This window comes from Lepisma saccharinum, chromosome 1 (genome assembly GCF_977018435.1).
Source record: "Lepisma saccharinum chromosome 1, izLepSacc3.1, whole genome shotgun sequence".
Classification (NCBI taxonomy): domain Eukaryota; kingdom Metazoa; phylum Arthropoda; class Insecta; order Zygentoma; family Lepismatidae; genus Lepisma; species Lepisma saccharinum.
The window spans coordinates 105,105,591-105,133,557 of NC_139229.1; the positions used below are offsets into that span (position 1 = coordinate 105,105,591).

The 27,967-nt window shown below is 36.6% G+C and overlaps 1 protein-coding gene across 1 annotated transcript; it reads right to left on the reverse strand.

Moving 5' to 3' along the window:
* Positions 1-12,591: 12,591 nt before the first annotated feature.
* LOC145984904 (uncharacterized) lies at positions 12,592-27,194 on the reverse strand. The gene is made up of 7 exons (XM_083118288.1): positions 27,028-27,194; positions 23,453-23,606; positions 20,288-20,427; positions 17,943-18,045; positions 16,157-16,442; positions 14,077-14,130; positions 12,592-12,689 (listed from the first exon to the last, which is right to left on the reverse strand). Exons 1-7 carry the CDS (start codon positions 27,192-27,194, stop codon positions 12,592-12,594), a joined length of 1,002 nt encoding a protein of 333 aa, XP_082974414.1.
* Between the last annotated feature and the right edge of the window lie 773 nt (positions 27,195-27,967).

Genomic DNA, 27,967 nt, shown 5'->3' on the forward strand with positions numbered 1-27,967 from the left:
CCACCTAGGATTGAACCCGGGGTCTCTAACATGGTAGTCAGGCACCCAAACTACCTTTTTTAAAAGGAATTCCCCTATGCTGTAGTATCTCCCGTTATTCACATTTTCTCAGTTTTCACGTATGTCAATTTTCTGTTTTCTCATTGGAACAAACACAAACATCCATATCCGAAACGAACTAGAATTCGGGACCCCTGACATATAGTACGTTGTGCCAAACACTCCGCCACGGATGTTGACCTGAGTTACTGCGACTTAAACATTTGTATTTATTATCATTGTTGTTCTTAAGGAATGTCCATTGGAGTGGGGGGAATTCTAGAAACTGTATATATATATATATATATATATATATATATATATATATATATATATATATATATATATATATAATATATATAGAGAGAGAGAGAGAGAGAGAGAGAGAGAGAGAGAGAGAGAGAGAGATATCACTCACGTAGAATATATTCTACAGAAAAGAAGGGAGCTCTGTTTCGCATGAAGGGCGTGTCATAGAGAAATAAATTTTTGTACAATTGCAAGTGTTTATGAACCAGAAAATGATAAAAATTATAATGTAGTAGCCTATAATTGTGCGTTATCAATGAAGGTGTAATGGCATTGTAAACTCACATAACGATTACATAAACAAGCGAGAATGATCGTTAGGGTCTTCCTGATTCTTTTGTTTGCCACTTGAGTGTTGTAATTCACTGTTGTGTCAATAATAATGGTGAGATCTGTCGTATATGTTATTTCAAGAAAATGGGTTCTCATTTAAATCTTAAACGAATAGCACTTACCAAAATATATTACTTTTTTCAAAATGTCCAGAAATGCTAAATAATCATAAATAAGCGAATTCTAACCGGAAATATTTTTACTTATCAGGAACTGAGATAAATGAAATCACGTGGAAACAATCACATTGTTTTCCATTCATATGCGCATTTGCTAGCTCTCGTCTTCTTCAGTTTCCTTCATACTACCATTGTCGCTGAATTCTTTCGTAAAAACACTGAAATATTGAATGAAGTACGAGTACGTCCTTTTTCAGCTTAATATAGCAAAGAAAGAAACTATCGGATGCTGCTTACAGAAGGGGGAAGTTATAAGGTCACAGAGGAACAAACTACAGAAACCAGACACACTTCACAGCACACAGCTGACAATTGCAAACTGTCAGCAATAGGAAGGAATTCTCCTCCTAGAGGCTTATTTTCCCGCTTCTGGGAAATCCACCCCTCTTCCGAGGTGTGTACAGGGTCATCCGTTTGGGATGTCAGAAAAGTAAAACGCTATTAACTAGAAACTATGAACATTTATTGGTTGTAAACGGTACAGACATGTGTAGGAGAGTCGGGAGTTTATGTCACAGCACATTAGCACTCAACATGTCCACTGAGCGCGTTGTTGTGGTGTAACGACCATCTTCACTCCACTCTGTATCAACACTGAACACTGAGCGCGCGCGTACCGCCTCTATACGCTGGTCAAGTCGTCTGCTGGTCCCGCGCATGGGTGCGGCCATATTGGCAATAAACAACAGGTTGCTACGGTTGTTGCTAAGGTCGGTAACATGGCGTTGGCCATAGAGCGTTGCTGAGGTTTTGGAAAGATGAGCCGAAAACAATGAAGGAGGGAGGGTTAGCATGTAAGGAGAACCACTTTCGTAGTTTCAGATGCATAAAATAAGAAGGCGTCGTCGAAGGAAGGGTGCAAGCAAGCATGAAGGAAAGAATATGATGTTAAGGAAAGTGCTACTTAGATGATGTCGCACGTGTTGTGACTATATAGCACTTCTTCGAAAATTTTGCAATAGCTTTGTGTATGTGCGAAGAGATGTTTATTATCTTTCTTTCAGTGGCGGCAATTAGGGGGACGAGGGGGCAATTCACCCACTTTTTCGCCCACTTTTGCCCCCGCACTATGTTAAATCTTATCTACAAAGGGAAATATACTGTCTTTGCCTCCCAGTTTTGACACCTTGCTCCCCCTCCCCGGTTTTGGAACCCAATCGCCGCCACTGCTTTCTTTATATTTACGTGAACCAGATTAAATATTTTACATAATCAATGTATCCTCTATTCCTTTGTTACGAGCCTTTTACGAGGACAAAAGGGTTGAACACAACATGTGCCGTTTCCTCTGTCCATCATTATCTTGTTATTATTCCAACTTATCACTTTATCATGTTCTTTTATGCAAAAAAATTAGAATGAAAACAATCTGTTGTAATTAATAATGGGCTGCCAAGCTGAAAACACCTTCAGGTCGGTCAGTAGACTCCAGGCGCCAGGCATTTATCCAGTAGCGTAACTAACATGCTCTGCGCCCCCCCCCCCCCCCCGCAACTTTCAGTTGTGCGCCCATACTCGTTTAAACATATACAAATATATTTATTTTCTAAAATATTAATTCACGCTCACATTCATATTAGGTATATAAAAACATGAAAATGCATACATGTAATTTGAATCAATGTAAAAACTGATACGAAAGGTTAAGACAACAGAGAAACTGTAAAAAAATATATATGATAATTATATATGAAAACAGACTGTTATTACAAAAATTACGATATTGTCAAATGATCATTAGCAGTCCTCTGCATTTTTTCATGGAAGCTAATTATTTTGCTAGTTTTCGAGCTCGATCGTTCTCACTCCTGACATTGTGCTTCTCAAGTAATTTTTGATGAATTTTAGCTTGGAAAATCATTTCGTCGAGGAAGATTTTTTTAAACTTCTATTTTCCATTTGGTAAAAATTGTAAGTAGGGTGAAAATTAGCGTTGACAGTGTGTTCTCTTGCCTGTCGTCTACCCTTCTTCTACGTAAATCATTCAGCTAATGAAGTTTTGTTTTCTAATCTGGTAATCCACTTTCTACTTGTGATTAACATTTTCTGTTTGCAGTTAGGGGCATAAAATATAATATGTTCGGTTGAAAATATATTTTAACGCCGAAAGTGAACTATCGATCTTTCTTAGTTTATCATTGGGGGTGTTATTTACGCCACTGCATTTATCACATGTTCAATCTTTCGTTCAATAGTCCTTAATGCAAACAGCGATATGCATAACTCGAAAAAGGGGTGAATTTCCAAGAAGCGGGAAGATAAGCTTCTAGGGGAGATATTTCTTTCGTATTATCTCAATTCCTCATAATCTATAAATTGGAGTAAATATTTTCGGTTGTAAATCGCTTATTTACGAGTTACGATTATTCAGAATTTCTGGAAATTCAAGAACATAATATATTTTGGAAAGTGCCATTCGTTTAAGATGTAAATGCGAACCTAATTTCCTGAAATAACAGACTTGATACACCTTGCGTTTGCAGATTTATACTTTGGATGCAATCATAATAATTATAATACGGTGGAGGCACATAGTGGTTCGGATTACAATTTAAACTGTTGGTCCAGTCCCGATTAGCCTTACTGTACATAAACTGGACTTAAAACATCTAATCAACCAATCAAAAATAATAATAAACCATTGTTATCTTCATATGCATTTATTATTGTTGTTGTTGATATTTGTAGTAGCAGTACTCATCCCTATTCATTTGTGTTTGCTGTTCCGGCTATTGACTGAAATCACTTTAGATACTCCCAATATTACTACTACTATTAAAATATGTCAATGGCCTGACTAGCCCTACAAGAATTTCTTTCGACGTCTATGACTATGTACTACACATATGTATTCTTCCGATCGAGAAAATGCATTGTAGTTTTTGAATACCCATTAGTGCAAAGGCACGAAATATGCCTAATGTGCACAATGATTGTAATCATACGCATAGCAATAAGACTTATCTGACCACATGCATAAAAACAATGTGACTTACGTTCATTTACCCGTCAACAAGCCTGTGTAGCGGAAACCGAAGAAATCGTAAGTTGCCGGTCACTTTCATGGAAAGTGCCTGCTTTTGTTCTTCCATTTTTTCTTTAACTTGTCACCTGTAAGCAACCTGTATTTTATGTATGTATTCTTCTGAATCTAATCTTTACAATGGTGTAAGATACATATTACCATTTTCGTTGAAAAACCCTGTCACTAAGAACAAAAGGTATCCCTTGCGGTCCGTTTCCAATGCTAACTGCATGGGGGAAGTACGGACAGCGCGTTGTATATTGCCAGGTATACCGTTGCTATGCCAACAGCGCCGGAAGTGACGTTCACTAGACCAGCGTATACATGCCATCTGCTGATTGCACTATGAACTACTGCTGCGTTGTCTTGCGGAAGTCATTGTTGCAAACTCCCATCTTTGCCATGTACATTACCGCAAATTGCATCGATACATATACATTAACATAAAAGCTACAGCGTTATACTTTTCTGACATCCCAAACGGATGACCCTGTATATCGCTTTGGAATTCAGGTCTACCAGACGAAAGATGAAACGTGCAATAAACCTTGAAATTCCTGGCACCTGGCTGGAGCCTACCGACTGACCACCGCCAGGAGACAAATTTAGTACAACTTTCTCTTTTCCTCTTTATCTATTGTTTGTAAGAATTAATGTATCATAGGATGGGCTTTTATATCACAGCAGAAACTAAATTCCGGCTCACTTTGAGTCCTAAATCGCCAATAATTTATGACACTTACATAGCAATTTAAGTGTCGCAAAGTTACTGTGAAAGTAACTGTTAAAACGTTACTTCTATCGTAAAAAAGTAACTTAGTTACAGTTGCAGTTACTCACTTTTAAAAGTAACTAGTTACAGTTACATTTTCTCATAAAAAGTAACTGTTACTTGTAACTAGTTACTTCCAAACACTGAACGCCAAGTGCTCATAAAAAGCGTTAAGTGGGAAGAAATCCGAGAGATGACCTATGCAGTACCTTGATTGAAGCTTCTGTAGTTATGAAAGCAAGAAACCACTCTGGAATATTCTCTGTGGCCCTAATATTTAACTATGTTGTGCAGAAGACGGTTAATTTCCGGTGAGTTGTAAAATATCCAAGGTAGGTCAGTTGTATGTGAAACTGTAATTTAAATGTCTGTCAGTTATACTGCACATATATTACTAGTATATTTAATGTATTATCGTTATGTATTAAGTGATAGTGAATATGTTCAAGAACGAACTCGTAATTTAACATAGAATGTGTAATAAGTGAGCCGGGATAATAACGCCAAGTTTTGTTGCTTTCAATTTATGAATTGGGGGCCTGAGATCAGTATTGTTTTGACATTTTAGATGCCAAATACCTACATAAAACAAAATGTACGTACTGCATGCCCGAAGTGGTGCTTGAAGCTATAGATAGTCTTTCCATAATTCTAACGTCAGATATCTTCCCCAAAATGAATTTCTATGGGATTGGTAGTTCATATTCATCAACTTCTACAGGAAACTGCTCAAAACCAACAGAGAAGAAAAATAGTTCATAGTGAAAACGAATAATCATCGTCCACGGAAGCTGTCGAATCATGGCACTGTTTAATTTGCTGTGAGAACAAAGTTTTCGATATGAGAAAGTGTGTAATGTGCAATGCTTGTATTCATGAAATCTGTATTGAATGAACAAAAAAGGACAAAGGCAAATTTGTGCTCCTCATTGCTCTTGATTTCTAACGTACAAGACCGCAATTTTTATTATCCAATAATATTATACTAACGATCTCTTGAAATGAATGCTTTGTATTTTATTCACAAGGTTTCCTCGAAAAATCATAATTTGTAACCTATACAAATAATTGGCATTTGTCCGAAATGAATCCCAACTATAATACTATTTATAAGAATTTAATATTGGTGTGTGTAATTATACTTTCCTTAATTCATTATCAATTTAAGAACTTGGCGTTATTACCCCTCACCTGGCGGTGTTATTACCCAAGGTACCTTTATAAGGTATGCCATTCCCGAGGTTTCGAGATTTTTTCCCATGATTCTTTGCGCGCTATGACGTCATTAAGAGGACAGAATGGAACTTACTTCGTTAGCGTACACGGAAGTTTGAGATAAATGGGTCGATTATTTACTTATACACACCTTTTCTTGAAATGCCGGTAGAATGAGAACAAATCACCCTGTTTGTGCTCTTGCCACGTGCAATAATAATAGAAGAAAATCGCCTAGAATAAAGTTATCATCGCTTCCCAAAAAACAAGTTGCTGTAGCAGGATTGATTCAATTTGTTCCTCCAAATTTCGGACTTACTCAGTGGTGCAATCACAAGGGGGGGCAGGGGCATTGCCCCCCAACCTTCGACGGAAGTTAAATCTAGGAGGGGCAAACATTGATGGCCAAAGGCACCTGCTGGGGGCGCAGAGGAGCAATTGCCCCCTTATATTTCAAATTTTATACAAATAAAAATACATTTCGTAAAATTTTCTTGCTCGCTTCGCTTGCAGTGCCTGCTTTTCTCAGTCACGTCAAGTTCAGAGCCGTAGCTAGGGGGCGGCAAGAGTCGGCCATGGGAGCCAAATAATCTAAATTTTTAAAAAAAAAGTTGTGAAAGAGAGAATGCCTTGTTGCCATGTGATATTATTTGTTCTCGATTAAATCAATATTGTTTTAAATTGCAAAAATTGGATCTAATCATTTTCTTTCCCGCTTCGCTCGCAATATAATTGTTTTCTGTAATGTGATGTATTTAAATAATATGTTTTGTATATATGTAATGAATAAACTTTGAATACGTACATAATTTAGTGTTAGCATCTTGCATAGGTATGTATTTTCTTATTTTATGTCGCTCCATGTTGCATATGTGTAAAACATATGAAAGTTATACATGTTATATGTACAAAAAAATATCTTCGGCATGCATTTAACATTCATTTTCTGCCATTCAAAAATACAGTTTGTGTGCTTGTTTTCAATTATTAGCTAATGTAAAATTTCTGGTATTGAAAAACTATTTCAAATCGTTTGTTCCAAATTAATGCTTTAGCACAGACATCTACCTCCCTTTGGCGTAATTTATGAGAATAATAACGTCTTTGATACTACTACTACTACCACTAGTAATAATAGTGCCATTATTAATGTTATTATTATTACTATTATTATTATTGGTACGTTCATCCTGGCACTTGCCCCCTCCAGACAAAAAATCGTGGTTTCGCCTTCCATATCATCACGTATGCAACTTTCAAAAACCTTTACACAATCCGAACTCATTGCTTCATTGAATATTGAGTGTAAGATAAGATTTATTAGCTTTGAAGTTGAAACATCGCCCGCGAAAATAATACTTTGAACATCTCGTAGGTAGCCAACACTAATTAACAATTGCACTGTGTTACTTTACTTTATGTCCGTTTGTTGAGAAATTGTGCTGAAAATATAATGTACGACTTACAGGACAGACGTTTCTCCCCTGCACAGCCTTTCAATCTTCTCGTCAATCAATGAGAACAGCTGTCATGTAAATAATGCCCAAAGAAGCTATTCAATATAAAGCATACTTATCAAAGCAAGGAAAAATTGATCAATGATTTTTGTATTATCAATATAATGTGTTGTATACACGTCTATTATATAATTTAAAGATATCGTACAAATATAATACTATTTTGCTGGCTTTAATTTATTTTATATGTGCTTTAAAAAGCCTCGTTGGTTCAGTCGGTAAATAATCTGACTGTCACGCCGAAGACGAGGATTCTGTTCCCAGGGTGGTTGGTCTCGAGGGGGATTTTCTCAGCAACGTGAGTACCGTAATGCGGTCATGGAAACTTACAAAAATGACTGGGGGGTCGTCGTGCTGACCACACGCCACCTCGTAACAGGTTGGATGATCTCCCGCCTCGGCAGGTGGAAGTGAGGTCGGCAGTCGGTAGGTAGGCCTTATCCCTGTATTAGTACACATTTGAATACATGCCGCGAGAATGAACATTATGAAATTTGTTTGACTCAACTCAAACATACTGCACAAACTCTTTCCATGTAGATCTAATAGCCGACATCCGTGGCAGAGTGGTTAGCACATCGCGCTACGGCGCCAAGGATCCCAGGTTCGAATCCCGGCCTGGGTATGGATGTTTGTGAGTGCCCATTCATCAATTTGATCATCATGACTCATCCCCATCTTCGCAATTAGCCAAAAGTGACAGAAAAGTGAAGTAAAATAAACCAAATAAAAAAAAGTAGATTTAATATTTCATATTTGTGTTGCTTCATTGAATTGGCGTTTCAAGTCCGCTTTTTGCACAGAAAGGCTAATTGGGACTGGACCTACAGTTTAAAGTTGGATCCGAACCACTATGTGCCTACACCGGGTATCGAACCCGGGACCCCTTGACTACAAGGCGACGGTGCTACCACTAGGCCATCGGGGAAGCAATATTTGTGTTGCTTCACAAGACTTACTTTCTACTTGCGCACTGTATTATTAGTAAAACCCATTTTATGTGTGTGTTGGATATGGTATGAGATTTAATTAGGAAAAGCGATGGATAATGTAATATTTATAGAAAGTAAATTAATGTATTATGTTCTTACAACAAATGTAACTATTATAGAATAGGAAGCCAGTGCCGAAATAAGCCGTAAGTTTCTTTTTATTTCCTCGCAGTAGTAAATATTGTTACAAATAAAATCTAAAAATTTAGATCCTCAACTCAGGTGAATAAGAGACCAAATTATAATTCTCAGCTTGCATTTACCTCCCATTCATAGAAGTATCATTCGACCGAAAAGCAATTTCTGACTGTTGGCTGATAAATGCGACGTGCCTAAAATACAGGAAAACGTAACAGCATAATCGTTCCATTATTTTTATTTTGTATTTGTATTGCTTTTGTTTTATTTCAAGTATAATTTACCCCTTGGCTAATCGCAAAGATGAAAATGAATGGTGAGTAGATGAAATGGATGAAGGGATGATCACAAATCCATGTGGATCACAAACAGTACAGAGTAATACACAGATTGTTGGTTGTTGATTGTTGGATTGTTGTTGATCCCTTCGGCCCTCGACCCAAACTAGCACTACACTGAGGCTCCGGAAATTCCGCTGTCGTTAATGTCTTCAGCTTAGGACCCCAACTGGAACTAGTAGTAGACTTCGTTACTTTACGGTATTTGGTCCTTTTCATCTTCGAATCACTAGATCTTATAAAGCCACCAATGGACACTGACTGATCACTAATCAACATATGAACTGTCACACTTACCTTTGAATTCTCATTAACCGATTCTGTTGTACAGATCAACTTGGAAATTGAAGCCGCGTATTTTAACCTCATTATATTCTAGAACTTTCTGCAGATAAAACGATTCGTTAATGTTGCCAGTAGTTCGACTCCTTCTCTTATTAAAGAACGTTCCCTCTCGCACTTTCCACAGATTAAAAAATTACAATGAATAGCCCTACGTGTGGCGCTACGTTTGCAGCTTTCAATGGCTGACAAGTCTTTACATAGTGCTGCGACAACACCGAAAGCGCAAGAAAAGTTTTAGTGCAATATTATCAACAACAGGGTTATAGAACATTCTCCGTGTTTCCTTGGTAAGTATTTCTCTCCTTATATTATTGGCACACTATTCAAGAAAACAAAAACCTAATTTTATGTAGTGTAAACTGAAAAAAATTAAGGGGGACTCCAGCCCCCTGATCCCACCTTGGATACGCGCTATTAACAATAACAGGGTTATAGAACATTCTGTGTCTTACCTCGATAATTATTTCTCTCAAATTATCATCACATTATTCAAGAAGCCATGAACCTAATTTTATGTAGCGTAATTTCCTGAAGGGGGTTCTGGAGCCCCCTGATTCCCACCTTGGATACGTGCTTGACTCGATAATTATTTCTCTCCTTAAATTATCGTCACATTATTTTATTTCCCACCACAATAAACCAAAAACCTCATTTTAACTATTGTAAACCGCAAACTTTCGGGGGGGGGGCTCGAGCCCCCTAAGCTCCCCCTTGGATACGTGCCTACTGCGAGTGTCCCTTCATCAATTTAAACTAATCATCACTCATCCTGTTCGTCGCGATTAGCCAAAAGTGGAAGAAGACGCTAAATAACAACAAAAGAAATAGCCTCATCGTCGCGATCAACTGGAGAATCTTAAAAGTAGTGTAAAATTATTAAAGGGAAATTGCAGGACATTCAGTAAAAAAATCATATCAGAATATGCCCGGACAAGAACTTTACTTAGAATTAGACACTTATAATAAATGCAATAGGTTAGCAGGAAAGAAAAGCCGGCAGTGGACTACAGCCTACAGGGACAAGATATCACGCAATTATGTCTGAAAAATAAACCATTGTTTCGGAATAAGTGTATTCTTCTATCGCGTATTTGATCTCTTGTTGTGAAATTAAATTAACAGCTATGGTGTATAATATCAAAAGATGCATGAAAACACAGCGTTTCATGTGCCATCTGCTACATTCTACGCATAGCTTTCTTCCGCTCGTGTCCTCTTGGTGACGTCACAAGCTCTAGCCAATAACGTGCAAGTCGCGGAGTGGCCCCCTCTGGTTATTACCCATGTAGTTGGCTAATAATTCCAGTTTGCAACGTTTTCTTTAAAGTTCCCCACAACATTTGTTTTTGGATTTCAGCTACCCATTTGCTTTTCTGTATGTACATACATGAGCTACTCTATCTTACCCTGCGCTTGTTTATGAAAAAGAACTTTCACCAGTAGAGATACAATTGACAGAACCTTAATGTGGCGTTATACCCCAAAGGACCTTACAATATTTTAATTCTTTATTTGCAGAAAGTATATTTTTTCATCTACTCCAAAAAACAGTATAATCAGTCACATTCAATGATGTTTTTGTGTTGGTTTGATACATGTAATAGCAAGCGCTTTGTCCTACCAAATTGGAATAAGGGCTATGAATTCATTAACTCTTCCTAATTTTGATTCATAGCGAGAGTTGGAAATGGTAGAACATTTTTTATTACTTCTGTAAATCTATGAATAGTATTCAGAAATGCAAACATATTTGTTAAAGAGTGGTAAAAGTGATAGTTGTTATTTTAAAAATAGTGAAGCGAGGACAGTGTAATATAAGTACCTGTTCGAATTAAAATACATCAACAACATATAATTAGTTTGTTGAATTATCAGTATTTTCCCATAAAACACACACTTCAACTGTTAATAAAATATAAAGATTATTTTAATCGTTAATGCTATTCTCTATTTTACGATAATGTAATTTGTATGAGGTACATTTCAGTCCATGTAGTTATATACGCTCTTGTACAATAGTGTGCAAGTGTGACCTAGTGTGGAAGTAATATTAATGTTATGCTTAAATGCTAATACAATGCTGCAAAAGGTTTTCAACTGTGCTCAGTATATAAAATAAAGCATTATTACTCAGCCATTCAACGCTTACCTAACATTTCACTTTTCCCGAAAACAATGTCCCGCTTGTATCTAACAATAGGGAAGGAATCCATCAGATAACCAACTCCTTCTGGCACTCTACCTCTTCGTCTGTTAAAGGAAAGTCAGACGTGCACAAGTTAGTCATATAGAGAATTTGTAAATTTACAAAATAGTTAATTTTTTATAAGAAATATGTAATTTTTGTTAAAAAAATGTGTGAACAACGGGTATTCCTACTTAATTGTTCTCTCGTGTTTTGAAAAATGCACTATTGTGGAGACCTTCATGCTACAGTCTGAACAACGAGCCACGTTTTGTGCGTCGAACTCGAAGTTTACGTACATTCATGTTCTTTTAAAAATTGTACTTCGCTCTGACGTCAACAGCCATAAATTTCCATTTCACAGCTGGTCCTTGGACGTTGGTTTACTGTCGTAAATTTGAACGAAACTTGCCAATGCATTCAAGATCATACGCCGAAGTGACAAGTGACACATGCCACTTGGGAACAAACTAATCAACAGCAACGTTTCACACCGTAGCGGCACGACGGGCATCACAAGTGTGAAATATCCTATAGAAACATTTCTAACCGAAACAACACGCGACAGGACTCTCATGATTGATTGATTTGGTTTATTTTACTTCGCTTTTCTGCCACTTTTGGCTAATCGCGAAGTTGAGGATGAGTGATGTGATGAATTTGATGAATGGACATTCGCAAAGAACACCCATGCCCAAACCGAGATTCGAACCCGGGACTCCTAACGTCGTAGCGCGCTGTGCTAACCACTCTACCACGGATGTCGCCAGGAGTCTCTTTCAAACCAACCTTGAGGAAACGAACCGCAACGATACGATAAACTGCACGTGTCGCTCGGACTGCTCCGTTTTCTCAATACCATGTTCGCGCATGCGTGATGAATTCTTGACAGACTGAAGGGCCTATTTTTTGTCGTTTCGGTCCCAAAGGGAACTTTCCTTCTGAATTCTGACACACGACAAGCGACACGATAATGTCAAGATATACATTATAAATCATTACGTAGGCTACGTTTATAGCTTAGTATAGGCAACCTGTAAATTTTGATTTGCGTACATTGCAATTCACTTTTTAAAAGAATAGTCTGTTTAAAAACATGAGATAATTATCTAGCATCATGGGTCGTGCAATTCAACAAAAAGTAATACCATCTTTCTCTACCAATAACAGACAAATACGTTTAGGATAAATATTATTAAAGTACTTACGGTCCCTTGTAAACTATACTTGTATCATAGTTTTCTTCATTGCAGGTTGGATAGCATTTGCATTCAGCCAGATCTTCTGCTTCAGAGGAATTCCCTAAGGAGGACACAAGATATATGAACACGTGTAAAAAGTATTGCCTACAGGAAAACTTGTAGTAAAAATATATTAAAATTCCATACATTCGAAAATTACGAAAAGAGAAAGTTCCTTGTAATTGTTGCAGTGATCCGAAAGAGAGAGAGAATTGCATTTCCGTTAATGATCATAAACAAAAAAGATGTCTGGTAAAATGTTACCTACTTTTAGACGGAGAGAAAAGTTAGGACTTGACAGGGCATGCAGTTGTTGAATTCGTTAAGAAGTTGCTTTAGGCAAAATTGAGAAAAGTTGGTTGCCAGACCACACTTTTCTCTTTGAGAATGTGTTTTCTTATCATTCTATGAACACAGGACTCCCACAGCGTAACACCTGCTGGCTAGCTCTCTCGCCTTAGGTTCGAGCGGTCTCAGGTTCGATTCCCGGTGGGAACTCTCAAAATTTCGGCGTTGACTCAGCGTTGTGCCGATAATTGAAGAACTACTTGAAAATACTTGAGTTCCGATCCCGAAAGCCAGAAAACATCGGCGATAGGACTAGGTGTGCTGACCACGCGTCACCCAGAACCACTATGCCTCCACCGGGTGCGTGGCTATTTGTTTTAAAAGGAGTTGGATTTATTGTTGACAAGCATGTAAAAATTTAAGCTGAGACATTACTGGTATTTGGATGTCATTATGTAGGTAATAAATAAACACATACCTACAATAAACACGTTCTTTAACAGTAATACTTAAAGGATTTTAAAAATAAGGCTATTATTTTTCGTCGTTTCTTTTATTGGAGGAAGATGGAAAGTAGGAGATCAGGGTAGAAAGATGAGCGAATGGCAAGGTAGATAGGTATCGGGTGCCAAAAGTCTATCTCGTCCCGGGTGAAAATTTTATCTACAGCTGTACCTTTTTGTTGCCATCGGAGTATGAGACATATTGATTGATTGAAATGGAAATTTTGGGTGCGTCAGCACTTAGGCTATTTGCACCCGCCACATTATACGGGGTCCAGCCCCTTACCATAACTAACATAACTGCCATGTCGAGGAACTAAAATATTCTTACTTGGATTAAAAGCTGAGGCTGTAAAGTTACTTTTTACAAAGTTTACTTTTTCCCAACTATTTCTCATTTTGCTTACTCAGAGCCCTCTTTGCTGAGATACCTGAGTCCACTCCCTATCGTTATGCCGGCCTCCCTGATGGCGTAGTGGTAGCGTCGTCGCTAGGTTCGATATCCAGTGAAGGCACATAGTGGTTAGGATACTTTAAGCTGTAGGTCCAGTTCGGTTTAGCCTATCTGTGCATAAAGAGGACTTAAAACAACAATTCAATCAATCAATCAATCAACCTGTGGTTATGCAAAAGGAATAATATTTATATTCTACTTACGCATTAACTCTGCGAAACACACCAAACCTTGAGCATCACAATCATTGAATCTACCTGCAAAGAAAAATCAATTCAACACAGGAAGTGACAATTCGTAAAAATCTTCTTGTTTACAATATAAATTTATCATGCATTTTACAAAATATTTGAGCCTAATAATAATTTGACAACTTATAAGATGACTTGAATGCAATCTGCTCATGGCGTAAAGTAACCATTGACACATTTGACAAATAAGTCCAACACTTCAAAGCAGAATCTCTGAATTTTTTTAATTGTTCAATTTTCTGTGGAGCTTGAAATCGTGAAACTTGTAATATTTAAAAATGGATGAACACATTTGTAGCGTCAAGAGGAAGAAATAAGTTAACTTCTCAAGCAAGACACTCAGAAGGAAATTTTGAGAAAGTTGTGTAATGTGGTGCACTGCAAATGGCTATTTTTACCTCAACAAATTTATAGAATCCGATGAAGAACACGATAAAGTAAACTATTGCAATTTGCGATATTTCAAATGGATTTAATATAAGGCATTGGTTTCAGTAGGTGTACACTAATATTTTATTTCGTGTTTAGTATTTTGGTAAATTATTATCTCTATGCCTCACGGAAAAGAACCACGATATTGGAAATGAATGAATAGATCCACTACCCAGAATATATACTCTGTCCCAGCTATCTCTGAAGCAAGTCAACGAAAGCTAGTCTCTGCGCAAGCAGTGGCGCGAGACGGCTCCACCAATGAACACGGGAGAGGGAACGGGATTGCCTGGAGGGGTGAAGCTACTGCAGTTACCAGCATTCGCAGCATAGCGTACTGCTTCGCTCTGCCCATTCCATCCACCCCTGCTTTTCCTCTGTCACTCTCCGCGGCCTTGTTCCAGAGATAGCCGGGAGAGGGTATATCTCTTGCCGCATCGAAAACTTACACAAGCCCGTTCAAATCGGAAAAATATTATCTGAGATTTGCAGACCTCAAGCACTTTTTTTAACAGTTTTTTTCCCTGTCCCCGTACTGATTTCAACGCATGCTGCAAAATGTTAGAGGATTTGTTTGTATAAAAAACGGATTAAGCACGTGAACAAAGGGTTGCTCATACAAATCTTGAAAATCGCTCACAATCAAAATTACCTTCTTCGGTCAATTCAAGGAGTAGAGAAGGGGACGTGGTAAATCTCATAATCTCAACTATCTTCTAACTAGTATTATTCAACAGTTACTTGGTGTCAAGGTTCAGGTTGTTACACTAATACATAGTGCATCTAAGCTAACAATACCTACTACTGACTCAGAAATATATGTTTCTTCCATTGGAGGAGGCACATTCAACTAGAAATACTGTATAACGAAGAGAATAATTGAAGTACTATATTTGTATTATCCTATAAATAAAACAAATAAAACCTTGAGCTTCCAAAGCAGACACTAGTGCTTTTCGAATCATCTTTTACATATTCAGCTGCAAGAGCGTGGAATGAACTTCCTCCTTCCATGACGTCCCTCACTAATCGCAACAACTTCAAAGACAAACTAAAAACTCCATTGTTAAATGAACAATATCTGTGTTCCAGCACTCACGAAAAATAGTTCTCACTTCTGAACCAACTTCCTAAGAACAAGTATTTTCATTTTCATTTTGCTTATTTACTTTCTCCTTTACATATTTCCAACCTTTGACGATATTTTGTTCTTTCTCGTATATTAAGAACATTTATATATTTTTACATATTAATTCATATTAGTCTTAACTATATCACACCAAGCACAATTGTGTCAATTAATTTGTGTATCCTTTGTGTATTTGTTTTCAATCTATTTTCAGTGTGTAGACGAGCCTTTGTTCACAATTTTGTATTTGTTCTTCTTATGTTTCTATCTTTCTTCTTTGCTATTGTACAAACATTTAGTGTGTAGAATGTATTTAGTATGTATATGTATTCATCGGGGTCAGTTGGTAGAACAGCCGCAGGCTGCTGAACCTCGCCCTTTAATAAAGGAAAATTCAAATTGAAATTTAGCTATGAGAAAGCATAAGTGCTACATATCTCTATACAATCGTGTCTTCAAAATCTTACTTACCAGAATTATGGAAGATAAGAGGATTGCAGCCACATTTCTCCACATACTTCAGGTATTTGCATTGGTTTCTGCAAGCGACGGGTGTGTAATATGGACTCATAACAAGTTGCTTTTCGTCTGAAAACAAGCACTTTCTCTGTTCTACACTTAGATCTACGATGGCTGGTGTGCTTTCAGTTGCGACTAACTTCAAGTAGAGAAGATACAAACTAATATCATCATATACTTCGTACACAAAGTGATTTTTAATAACCTGAGGATATTCGAATGGGGAGTTCAGAAATACCTGCAAGAACAAGCTTGAATGTAAAAACAATATTCATCGTTATTTTAGCATTTTGAAATTGCTAATGAAGTCTAACAGCAAAAATAGGACAGAGCCATTCTTGAAAAACAAAGGCACTTATGGATTTCATTTAAATTTTGCTAATTACTCTTAATGACTTGCAGATGCATACAATAACATTGCAAATAATTTTAGAAACTATCCAGCAAATACTGGCAGCCTATTCCATGAGAAATAAGTACTTATGATATTAAGTGTCCCGTATGTATTTGATAAACTTACTTTCTAAAATTGAAATATCCGTTAAAAATCAAAGTAAAATACTAGCCATATATTAATTTCTTTTCAACAATGTTGATATTGACATATTTGTTACTAAAATAGTAAAAATCAAAGCAAAATACTAGCCACATATTAATTTCTTTTCAACATATTTGAACTAGTTTTACAATGTTGATATTGACATATTTGTTACTAAAATAGTAATTCGCTAATTACTAACGATGCGTATTCATTAAACTAATTCCGAAAAGATCGTAATCGTGCGCGGAACGTGTAATATAATGCCTGCATCCGACATCACGTGTGTGAATAGAGAAATGATCATCATTTCATTGAATTACTTTAAATGAGAATAAAATCCTTAGTGTTTTTCTTGGCTAGTTTCGCGGCAAAATCAAAAATAGAGAATTTGATTTAACGTAGTTAACAATATTCGATTGGTGTTATAACAATGTCCTATATTAATAAGTTGGGAGAAAAACTCAGGCAGTAAGCACCCGGAGAAGAAAGTAGAGAAATTTCTTGAAAGAAACTTAAAAATGAATTCCAATGCCTTGCCTTACTTGTATGGAGTAGAAGCATGAACCACATTTAGAGAATTTGAAAACATGAAAATCTTGGTCTATAGTATAGGGTGTCCGATGTTAACGCTGCCAATAAGAAAACCTCCTAAGTCGCTCCATAAATTATTTATTAACGTGATGTTTCTGGTACATCACCAAGGAACGCGACAAGTTTATCATTAAAACTCCAAATTAGTCAATCTCCAAATGTGCGTCTCGTGACCTGTCAGACGTCCAGGAAATGTTGAATTTCTCGTCAGGCGTTTTCTAGCATCCGTGGAGTTCCAGTTTCACAATCCACCGCAACTGTCGCTGAAGTGTTGTCGAGATGTTATCCATTGATTTGTTGTTGAGTTGCTGTTTCAAGTCCACTTCATGCACAGATAGGCTAATCCGGACAGTTTAAAGTGGGATCAGAACCACAATTTGCCACCACCGGGTGTCGAACCCGGGACCCCTTGATTACAAGGCGACGACGTTACCACTACACCATCGGGGAGACCCTTTCATTACCTTCGTGTCAACAAAATTTTCAACTGTGCTTTACACTGAGACTTACGAACCTTTCACACTAGTGGTTTTTGTCCTGGACACAACATACGTATTTGCTTAATAGACAAATCACAAATTTATTAATAATTTTAATAATACATACCCTTAGGTTTTTAGGAGGAAGAAAGAAGACCACTGAAAGTTGGTGGTTACTCATATCAAATTTCTTTAACTCCAGGTTCAATCCTTTCAATTCTTCATTTAAACTGGAATTGAAATAATTTCGTAATTAGTTTTTATAACAAAATATATAGCGAAGAATGGAGGGTTGTGAAGGGATCCAAAAATTTCAACTACAATCTATGACTTAAACCTGATTGTTAGAGAGAAATTTTGTGCGATGATAATACAATACTATGACATATATTATCAGTTATAATTCAGCGAACTTTGATTATTTAACGGAACAGTTAACAAAATAACTATTGTTATACAACATCATTAGGATCAGTGCTGTTAGTGCGAGAATGTCAGGCGGGGTGTGCAATTTCCAATTTCAATCACCTGTGATGATTACTGCAGGCCATAGTCCTTTCTGGATTTAGGGCCTCCCCCATGGCGCAATGGTAGTGTCATTGCCTTGTAATCAAGGGGTCCCGGGTTCGATACCCGGTGGAGGCACAAGTGGTTCTGATCCCACTTTAAACTGTAGGTCCAGTCCCGATTAGCCATACTGTGCATAAAGTGGACTTAAAACACCAATCCTTTCTGGATTTGTAGATTTACAAGATGGATTGATATTTCTGGTCCCTTGTAGGACCCACCGAGATGACTGATCTCTCCGATGTCAGGATCTTGACAGCAGTAGCTTCAATGGTCAGAATAGTGACTCTGAAAAGTGAGTAGCGTACACAGGGTGGTCCCTCTCTGGCACCGCAACTCTGTTCTGGATGCTTCACATAGTTGAGTACTCTCCAGATGTGCCGTGCCTTCAAACGTTTCACACAGAATAGTGATGCCAATATTATGTTGCTGTATGGAAGTGGAAGAAAGTCGTTGATTGTAAATTCTTTCGGCGTTCCAGAATGTAGTTGTCATATTCCATATTGGTCGTCGATGTCTATTTGCTATCATCTTTTGACATGTTGATAATCGTTTCAAATATTAATAACATCTTGGTTACCTGATTTTATCTATTTCTTGAATTTTCTTAAGTCGAGCAACGTAGCCGTGGTGTTCGCCTGATCACGTCATTCCGCAATAAGTAGAAATAGATATACAGTAGAGCGTCGATTATCCGAACGTCGGTCAACCGAACGACCGCTTAACCGAACTGTGTACTCGCTCACTTTCAGATATCTGTAATGAAAAAAGTACGTGACTTAGCTGCTCGTAAGCGTGTAGGCTTGCTTAGACAAACCAAAATAAAGGATTTTTTAAACGTTAATTTTGTGTACTGTGTGTATTGTTCATGCAAAATGCGTATGTAATATGTACATATTTTTGTTTAATAAACTGTACCACATACTATATATTCCTACTAAAGTTGCCTTTGTACGTTACTTTGTAATACATACTTAAAGAGATGCCTGTTTTTATGAATAAATTTACTGTACAGTACTTCTTTTTGGCAAATAAACATGTACAGTTCGATTATCCGAACAAACCAGTTTTCCGAACACCCATGTCCCCCAATTACTTCGGATAATCGACGCTCTACTGTAATACAATTTCACTTTCTCTCTCATTAAAATAGTCTCGAAATTGAAAGAAAATTCAGATTACACGCGTTAGTAATGAAGGCGCTGTTTGGTAAATACGTACAATAGTTCTACCCTTTTGCAATTTTGGATGTTCCAAGCTGTCTAGCATGCACGCAATTCTCATCTGAATAGTATAAACTATACCAAAAAATATTTTTAGAATTTCAGCTGGGTCTCATCAAATGTTGAGGCGGATGAGGTATGTATCCATAAGGAGAATTGCATTTTCGCCTGAGCAAGTCGGGGATTTTGGAAAATACCCGTCTGTTGCAATTAGTTAAATGAGACTCAATTTCACCATAACCAATTTACATAAAACCGTAGCTAACCAAAAATCTGGATATGATAGGCTTGACATCATATGTAATATTTGTAGCAAACGCAGCGTATCTTCTGGAAGATACCGGAATCACTTTAACGTATGTCTTACTGTCTTATTTGCGTAATTCCGCCCAAAAAGGACTATCGTAATTGATCAATGAGTGAAGAAGCCACGTCATATATGTTGCTGTTCTTTTCTACCAACGTGCATCAATACGCGTACGTAGTACTTGGAAGCAACCTTGGGGAGTAGGTAAATACACCCGGGCATGGAGTTAGTTATGGTATGCTGGCATGCACAGCGGATAGCTTTGCATTTTTAGAATGTATAACATTAGTTCCAGTATTAGCAAGACTTTGTAATAAACAACTTGGTTGGTATTACTTTAGAGTGAAATTTTAAAGTTATGAAATTCTTACTTACTTTTCCCGAATAGCAAGGGCGGAATTAGTGACGTAGCATAGGCCAAATTCAGTTCTTAGTGGAAGTTTCCTGTGTTCTGAACGTGTATTTTGATCAAAGTTGTACATTTGTTGCACACCTACTCTTGGAGCAATGGTTACCTAAAAGAAGATGGTAAAATTAAAATTAAAGTATAACTTTCCACCACTCTAGATTGTCAATGACGCTGTATTGTGCTCTCTTTAGTATAATAACTCTGAATATTACATGTTCTACTGAAACTAGAGTGCTGACGCGAGAGCTTTTCTCTCGAACACCTAATAGTTCGCACGGACGAAGTTAGATAGAGTGCGGAATTGAGGGCTTTTCGCTTGCCATGGCGTCACGAGCGAATAACGCTCGACCAGGCAAAACGAGCAGCATACACTCGAAGCTCAGTAGTGCACGTATAACCGTCATTTGGACCGTGAAGTGAAAGACGCAGTTAAATTGAAACTTAAGTAAATATAGTCATCATCCCTATGTTAAAATGTGCAGTCTATATTACCAATTGAAATTCACAAGACATACATAGTGAAAGAGCACTGACAAGCCTGTTTAATTGCCTTGTTCGAATCAAATTATAATATGCAAGTGTAGTCTGGTTACCTTACACACAATGTAATAGCAAAAAGATAGAAAGAATTCAGAAGAAATTTGTTCGTTACTTGTATTACAAAAAATACAAAAGATCATCATTTCAGGATCAGAGAATTCAATGTTACACCTTTGTACAGTGGGATCCATGAGTATTATCGTGCAAATTGTCCATGACTATTTTCATTCAAATTTCTATTACATCCTATATGTTTTTAAGCGATGGATTTTTATGTTTGATGTTGCAGAAGTTGTCAACAGCTTGTTTTGAGTTTTCTTTTAATTCTTGAAGCTCTTATTAGGTCAAATAAAGTGCGTGAACATAGTGATGGACAATTTGCAGGGTAATACTCATGGATCCCACTGTACAATGGGAGAGTGGTATCAAATCAATTATTCTTATATAAGTTAGTCAACGGGCTAGTCGACAGTCCAAGCCTCCTCCAAACATTAAATTTTAATGCTAAGAAGGACATGTTACGGTTCAGGCAGCCTTTTTATTACAGCAAGTCCCAGTCAACAATGCACCAGAATTCGCCCATTCTAAGCCTATGTATTAAACACAATGAAATAGTCAGAAACGGTGGAGACTTGGATTTCGTTATGTCATTCAAGCAATTCCTGTCTGTCCTTCGAAGAACGTCATGAACAAATAAAACAATTATAGTTGTCTTCTGTGTACATGGCTATGTTTATAAATATAATCATGTCCGTATGTGTGTATGTTTATAGTTATCAATGTCTGCATATAGATATGAATCTTGTTACACTTCTGTAAATGTCATTATATTGATTTATGTTTTCTATAAAATTTGTGCTAGTATTCTTTAATTAATTAATTTATTTATTTACCTTTACTTGGGATCACCGATAAGCAGTTTTTCCAATATCTATATTTAATCAATGATTAGTGTAGTTTTGCTCTCTATCTTCTTCTTTTGTTTTGTATTGTTGAAATTGTAATTTTTAATTGTTCATAATATATGTAAGCCTATTGTAATTGGAGCCAAAACTCTGTTATAGGTGAAAATAAATGACAGATGATTGTGCGCTGAAACTGCCAGGGTGGATATTTTACATGTGTCTACGATTATTGTCACATTAAAATGATATTCCATTGTATACTCTCGAGCGTAGCACTCTCGAAGGTGGAAGTCTGGAACGATTACGAGTGGTTCCATGCAGTATTCTAACTAAAACCAATTACTGAAAATAAAGCCTTAATACATTATTCCCTAATAGCCATTTTTTGTTCGATAACGATATTATATTTGAACAAACCGATGAAATGCGTGTCATGAAAGTTACAGTGTAACATCTAACACACTTGACACGCGTTTGATCAATTTCTGTGGAAATTGGTATCATTATTCACGACAAAAACTTAGATTAATGGAAGAAAAAAATGTTATTGCTTCAATTTCAGTATTTGGTTCAAACGAAGATTCTGTCACATATAAATACAAATTCTGTGCAACATATAACATCCGTTACAAGCCGGTTGCTCATTTCCATTTTTACCACTGAAGTGCACTTACAGTAAGTTACTTACATGCGTACTGATACAAAATAGTGAAAACTGAACAAGATTATACACATCCGAATATTGTGAAAAGCAGGCCAGTTTCTTGAATACATGACTGCACATTATATGCAAGACTTTAACCACTTTGTCTTCATGTACTTTACATAACTTACACCTCTTGTCACGTGTTACCTGGTACTTGCCCATTTGTCCCTTATCGCATGTCACTTCGTTGCCAATAATTAGATTTCATTTCATGTTCAATTTCTACAAGGTTTCGAAGAAGAGGAGTCAAACAGGAACAAAAGGATTTTTAGAAAAAAATAAATTTTTCAGTAGTCTCTTATAATAGAATAATGATAAAATTTATCCATTTTAACAATTACTTACTTTACTGTATAAAAGATTTCGACTTAAGATAATTTGCTTAAATCTTGTCTGTACACATGTAAAATCTCAAGAACCGAATATCTACGTGTTTGAGGAGAAATATAACTCCTGGTTTCCTTCTTAGCACCATCACTGTTTAATTTCTACATTCATTTACATGAAGATTCGAGAAAGAGGTTACTCGCCTCCACGATCACGTAGTGGTAACGTTGTCGCCTTGTTTCTATAGCCGGTGGAGTTCGGGTCCTACTACTTCTGACCCGATTTGCCCACCGGTGTATAAAGTGTACTTAAAACAAACTTTGAAAAAGAGATTAAAATCATCTTAGTCGTATTTTGAATATCATAAGAATACAATTAGACGTGGTGCCACAACAGTCATTTAAGGGTCCAGGCCATACCAAGCAACTTCTCATTGGTTGATGCGTGGTCAGCGCATCGAATTCCATACCAATTGTCTCCACAGTGATAGGTCAACATCGAATTGTTGGAGTTCCCTCCGTGGATCGAACCTGGAATTGTTTACACCAAGGGCGATAGCGCTAATCATCCGACAACTCGTTTCAAACATGAAAAGCATGATTTAAAAAAAAATCAGCATTTTATTTGTAAATAATGTGATAAACTTTACTTACCTCATTGTAAAGTGAAGCCAAAGATATATTAGGTATACGGAAATCATTCTTGAATCTGACAAAATTTTTAACGTTTGAAATGTTAAGATTTCCAACTGCTTGTATGTAGTCCGTGTAGTAGGCCTTCAACTCTTTTGAGGGTTTTCCGAATTCCCTTTTGAAAGTGGAAAGAAATATAAACTATCATTACAACAATTAAAATTACATGTTATTTTTAAGCTTATAAAATTCTTACCTAAATTTACCCACATCTCTTCTGAATATAATCAGTGGCGCCAACTTATATGGGCCTGTAGGGCTCGAGCCCACCCAATAATTTACCTGTTATTACGAGTTTAGAAATAATAAAGTCCCTGTGCTTAAGAAAACAAAATGATTCATCATTACATACTTATTAAAGAATTCTCACAACTTAATTACTGACTGAGTGTTATCAAAATATTTCATAATAATCTGTTACATCTCCAATGTGATACTTTTCAGTGTACTATATTGTTTACACTATCCGTTGTCATCTAGATAGGGTGACAGTGGATAAATCAGGATAGGGGCTTATGACCAGGATGATGATACATAATACGAGAATGAACACAAAAATTGGCAGCTAAAAAAGGGCAGAAATAGAAAATATGCTCTAAATATGATTAACATTGATAGATTTGTCATTTTTCCGAATTAAGCACTTATGACTAAAATAGGCAAAAACAGCCACTATATAATTCATGTATTCCATTCATAAATGGAATGAAACAAAGGGCTATTAAAAGTAAATTCAAGGATAATATACAGGGTGTCATTTTAATGGTGCCCACGGACCACGGAAACGTGTAGAGGACATCAAAACAAACAACTTTTCTCGGTATCATTTTTCTCGTTGGTGCATCGTTTCGGCGCTACAGTCGTTCAAAGAAGCCTGTTTTGCCGCCTGAATGCTGGCAACCACACACAACATTTGATTGCATTTGTGACGTCATATCCCGTCGTGAAGCGATGCGTTCCAGGGTTGCCAGGAACACACATATTCTGTGAAAAATGACATAGCTACAATCAGCCACATTATGTACCGTAAAATAAAACGAGAAAACACGTTCTGTAACCTAGCAGCAAGTAAACAAACGATACGAAAAATGGAATGGTAGAAAGAAAATAGAATTCAAGTGGAAGTGCTCATATCGAATTTTGTGTCAGCTTGCATGTCAAATATTTGCAAATCTAGTTACCAAGTTGGCATCTACAATTTAGTCTATCCACTTCGTCCTTCTGATACTAGTTGTCTGTGACACACTGAACAAATGACAAAATAGAAATGTAAGATCTCAAAATTCCAAAGGTAAGCAACACATAATAGTATAATGTATATTCAGGGCATTATGAGGCAAGTGGCAAAAATGGTTGAAAATACAGGGATATAAGTAGTAGTAATACAAGCTCTCCGACGACTGTTTTATCTATGCACCGGATACACATGTATTAGTTTGCAACTGCGAACAGGGCAGTATATTCGCTACTGATTTATCATTAGATTGTTACTGTGGTTGTACAGTGGGATCCATAAGTATTGCTCAGCAAATTGTCCATGACTATTTTCGTTGGTATTCATCTTCATCCTACGTATTTTTATGGACTGTATTTTTATGTATACTGGTTCAGAGGTCATTTGGTGAGATTGTTTGGTGTTTTGTATCAGTTCTTGAAGCTCTCATTGCATAAAACAAAGGGAGTTAACGTGGTGATGGATAATTTCTTGGTAATACTTATGGATCCCACTGTACGTGTTTTAGCCGTAATGTAACAACGTGAACCTCTGATACTTCCCTAATCAGCACAAAAGTAGCACATGGAATCTGGACACAAACCTGTAGATATCAACCTTGCAACGAGATTTGCAAATATTTGACATGTAGCTGGGCGTAAACAGCCACATGTAAGCTGTAAGTCCAATAAAATTTATTGTTGTTGGTATTTGACATGTAGGCTGACACATAATCCGATATTGACACTTGATTTTGAATACTTTTTTTACCATTCTCCTATCGTTGGTTCACTTCCCCTTCTTCGGAGATTACTGCTGATCTTCTAGCTGGTAGGCTATGATGTTCGGTCTTCTGAACGCGTTTCTCGCTTCGTTTTACAGCTAATAATGTGGTTGGTAGTTTGTCATTTTTCACAAAATTTGCGTGTTACTTGCAACCCTGCCGTGTGCTGTTTCGCCGCAGGAAATGACGTTACAGATACGATCAAATGTTGTGTTGGGTTGCCAGCATCCAGGCGGCAAAACGGTCTTTTTTTGAACGGCTGTAGCGTTGTATCTACGCACCAACGAGAAAAATGTTACTGAGAAAAGTTGTTTGTTTTCATGTCCTCTATACGAATCTGTGGTCCGTGGGCGCCATTAAAATGACACCCTGTATAATCCTTGGCAATATTTTTGTAATATTTTTGTCCCGGTAATTGCTATCCGAGGTCACGATGGTCAGGTCTATGGAGTGCTGAACTACTGTCTTGACATATACCGTTTGACCAAAATCATTCATATCATACATTTTTAATACGCAAGTAAAACTTGTAGAATCTCTTTCTCAATTTATGAGGTATGTCAATATGGAACTTATGGAAAGAAATATTGTTTTCGTGAAGTAAAAAAGAGGTAGAAATAAGTGTACACGCGACAAAAAAATGAACTGAAATTTTTGGACGGTACTGTATATAAAACAACATCCTGGAAATTTCAATAATTATGTTCTAGATAGCTGGAAGGCATGAACGAACTGTCTTCATGTGAATTTCATGAACAGAAGAAAGCTATAAGGAACAGTAATAATCATGGATTTTGATGACATGTCATCTTTTTATCCTTATGTAGTATACATTGCTCTTAAGTATTAAAATCCTGAATATGAACCTTTGGTTATAAAAATGTGATTTTTATTGTGCATTTTTCGTCATATTTTCTATTTTTTAAGTTTTAGGTCATATTTTTTCCCGTTTTATGTCTTTTTCTGGCTTTTATTCTTGCGTCATTGCAAAAAAAAAAGTAATGTAATTGCATTACGTTTCGCTCACTCATTTTTAGCTTGGAACTGACATTTATGGCCTTGATGTCAGTAACAATGAAAACAAGAATTCTATTGCCACGCGATTATGGGAACAAAGCAACATGCCGTTCGACATTACCTACTGCAATAATTCTGAATAACGTAAGATTTTTACAAATGTTTATACCTAAAATTCACATACACCTTGTAATTTCATTTCTAACGTTACATAAGTAAGAACTGTGCCATAGTGTCATGCCCTGAAATAAAGACAAAATTTAGGTCATTTTTCAGATATTTTTAGGTCATCAAAATCCGGGCCCTGATAATAATCAATGATTCATTGCAAAAAAAGAATAAGAACAATATGCATCAATTATATCAAATTCTCATATTGTCTGTGTCATGAAACTTCAAATTTCTTCGGTTTTGCTTATTTCATGTCTGTGTTCCCATATAAAAGAAATTCTACTCTCTTATACGAGAACTACAAATTTTCGCAAGAATCACCAAGACTTACTACTAATTCTAGTTACTTACTTCTTAATGAGCAACTTTATTTGTCGGTTGTTAGCTGTGGGAGTGCTACACAGAACAAGAGATGGCATGTTGAACACCCACTGGTTTCTGTTTCTCTCCACAGTGACCACAGTTGGGTTTTCCTGGTACTTCCTCCACGATTCCAAGATGATTGTAACTGTTGCCATAATACAAAGGCTGACACAAACGAGCCAAAGACATCTGTAAAGTAATATGACGAATGTGCTCGTAAATAACAGTTTCACATGTAGAAGAGACAATCTACCAGAAGACGCTGTTAAGAATATAGTTGTTTAGAAACATTTGTTTGGAAATCTGGTTGGATGGTAGGAATGGTATTATTTCTGCACTGTGAAAAGTAATCTGAAGAAATGAATGTCTCGGACCGTGAAATTTCGATACTATTCAACTACATAAAAAATAACCATGATCGTTTTAAAATTATTCACTCTCATTACATAGTTACCTCATTAATGTAATATTAATGATTCGGTTTTTAAAAATATATTTACGGTACACATAAATGTAATTTATTATAATTATTATCTATCTTAATGCATGATAAAATACTCAAACATAAATTTTAAAATGTTTATGGTTTTGAAATTAATAGGCAGAACGTTATATTTTAACGGTAGAATATTGTTCATTTTCCGATAACTTCTTGCAGTGGATGTGGAGAGAAAATACCTGCATCACGAACAAAGAGTATTGGTACTATCATCTATTTCATATGTACAGTAGGATGCATAAGTATAACCAAGAAAATTGTCCATCATTATGTTTATTCTATTTGTTTTACCATTGAAGGTTTCAAGAATTGAAACAAAATCCCAAACAAAGAGCTAACAAAATTCTGTACCAACATACCTAGAAATTCATTAATTAAAAACATGTAGGATGCAAGAGGAAAATGAATGAAAATAGTCATGGACAATTT

Excerpts from the sequence above, each read along its gene's own strand:
- LOC145984904 (XM_083118288.1), bottom strand. The coding sequence starts at position 27,194 with ATGGCAACAGTTACAATCATCTTGGAATCGTGGAGGAAGTACCAGGAA. Across the intron at positions 23,607-27,027 it reads ATAAAGTTGCTCATTAAGAA|GGAATTCGGAAAACCCTCAA; the intron begins GTAAGTAACTAG and ends CACTTTCAAAAG. Across the intron at positions 18,046-20,287 it reads GCCCTTGCTATTCGGGAAAA|TTTAAATGAAGAATTGAAAG; the intron begins GTAAGTAAGAAT and ends TTTCAATTCCAG.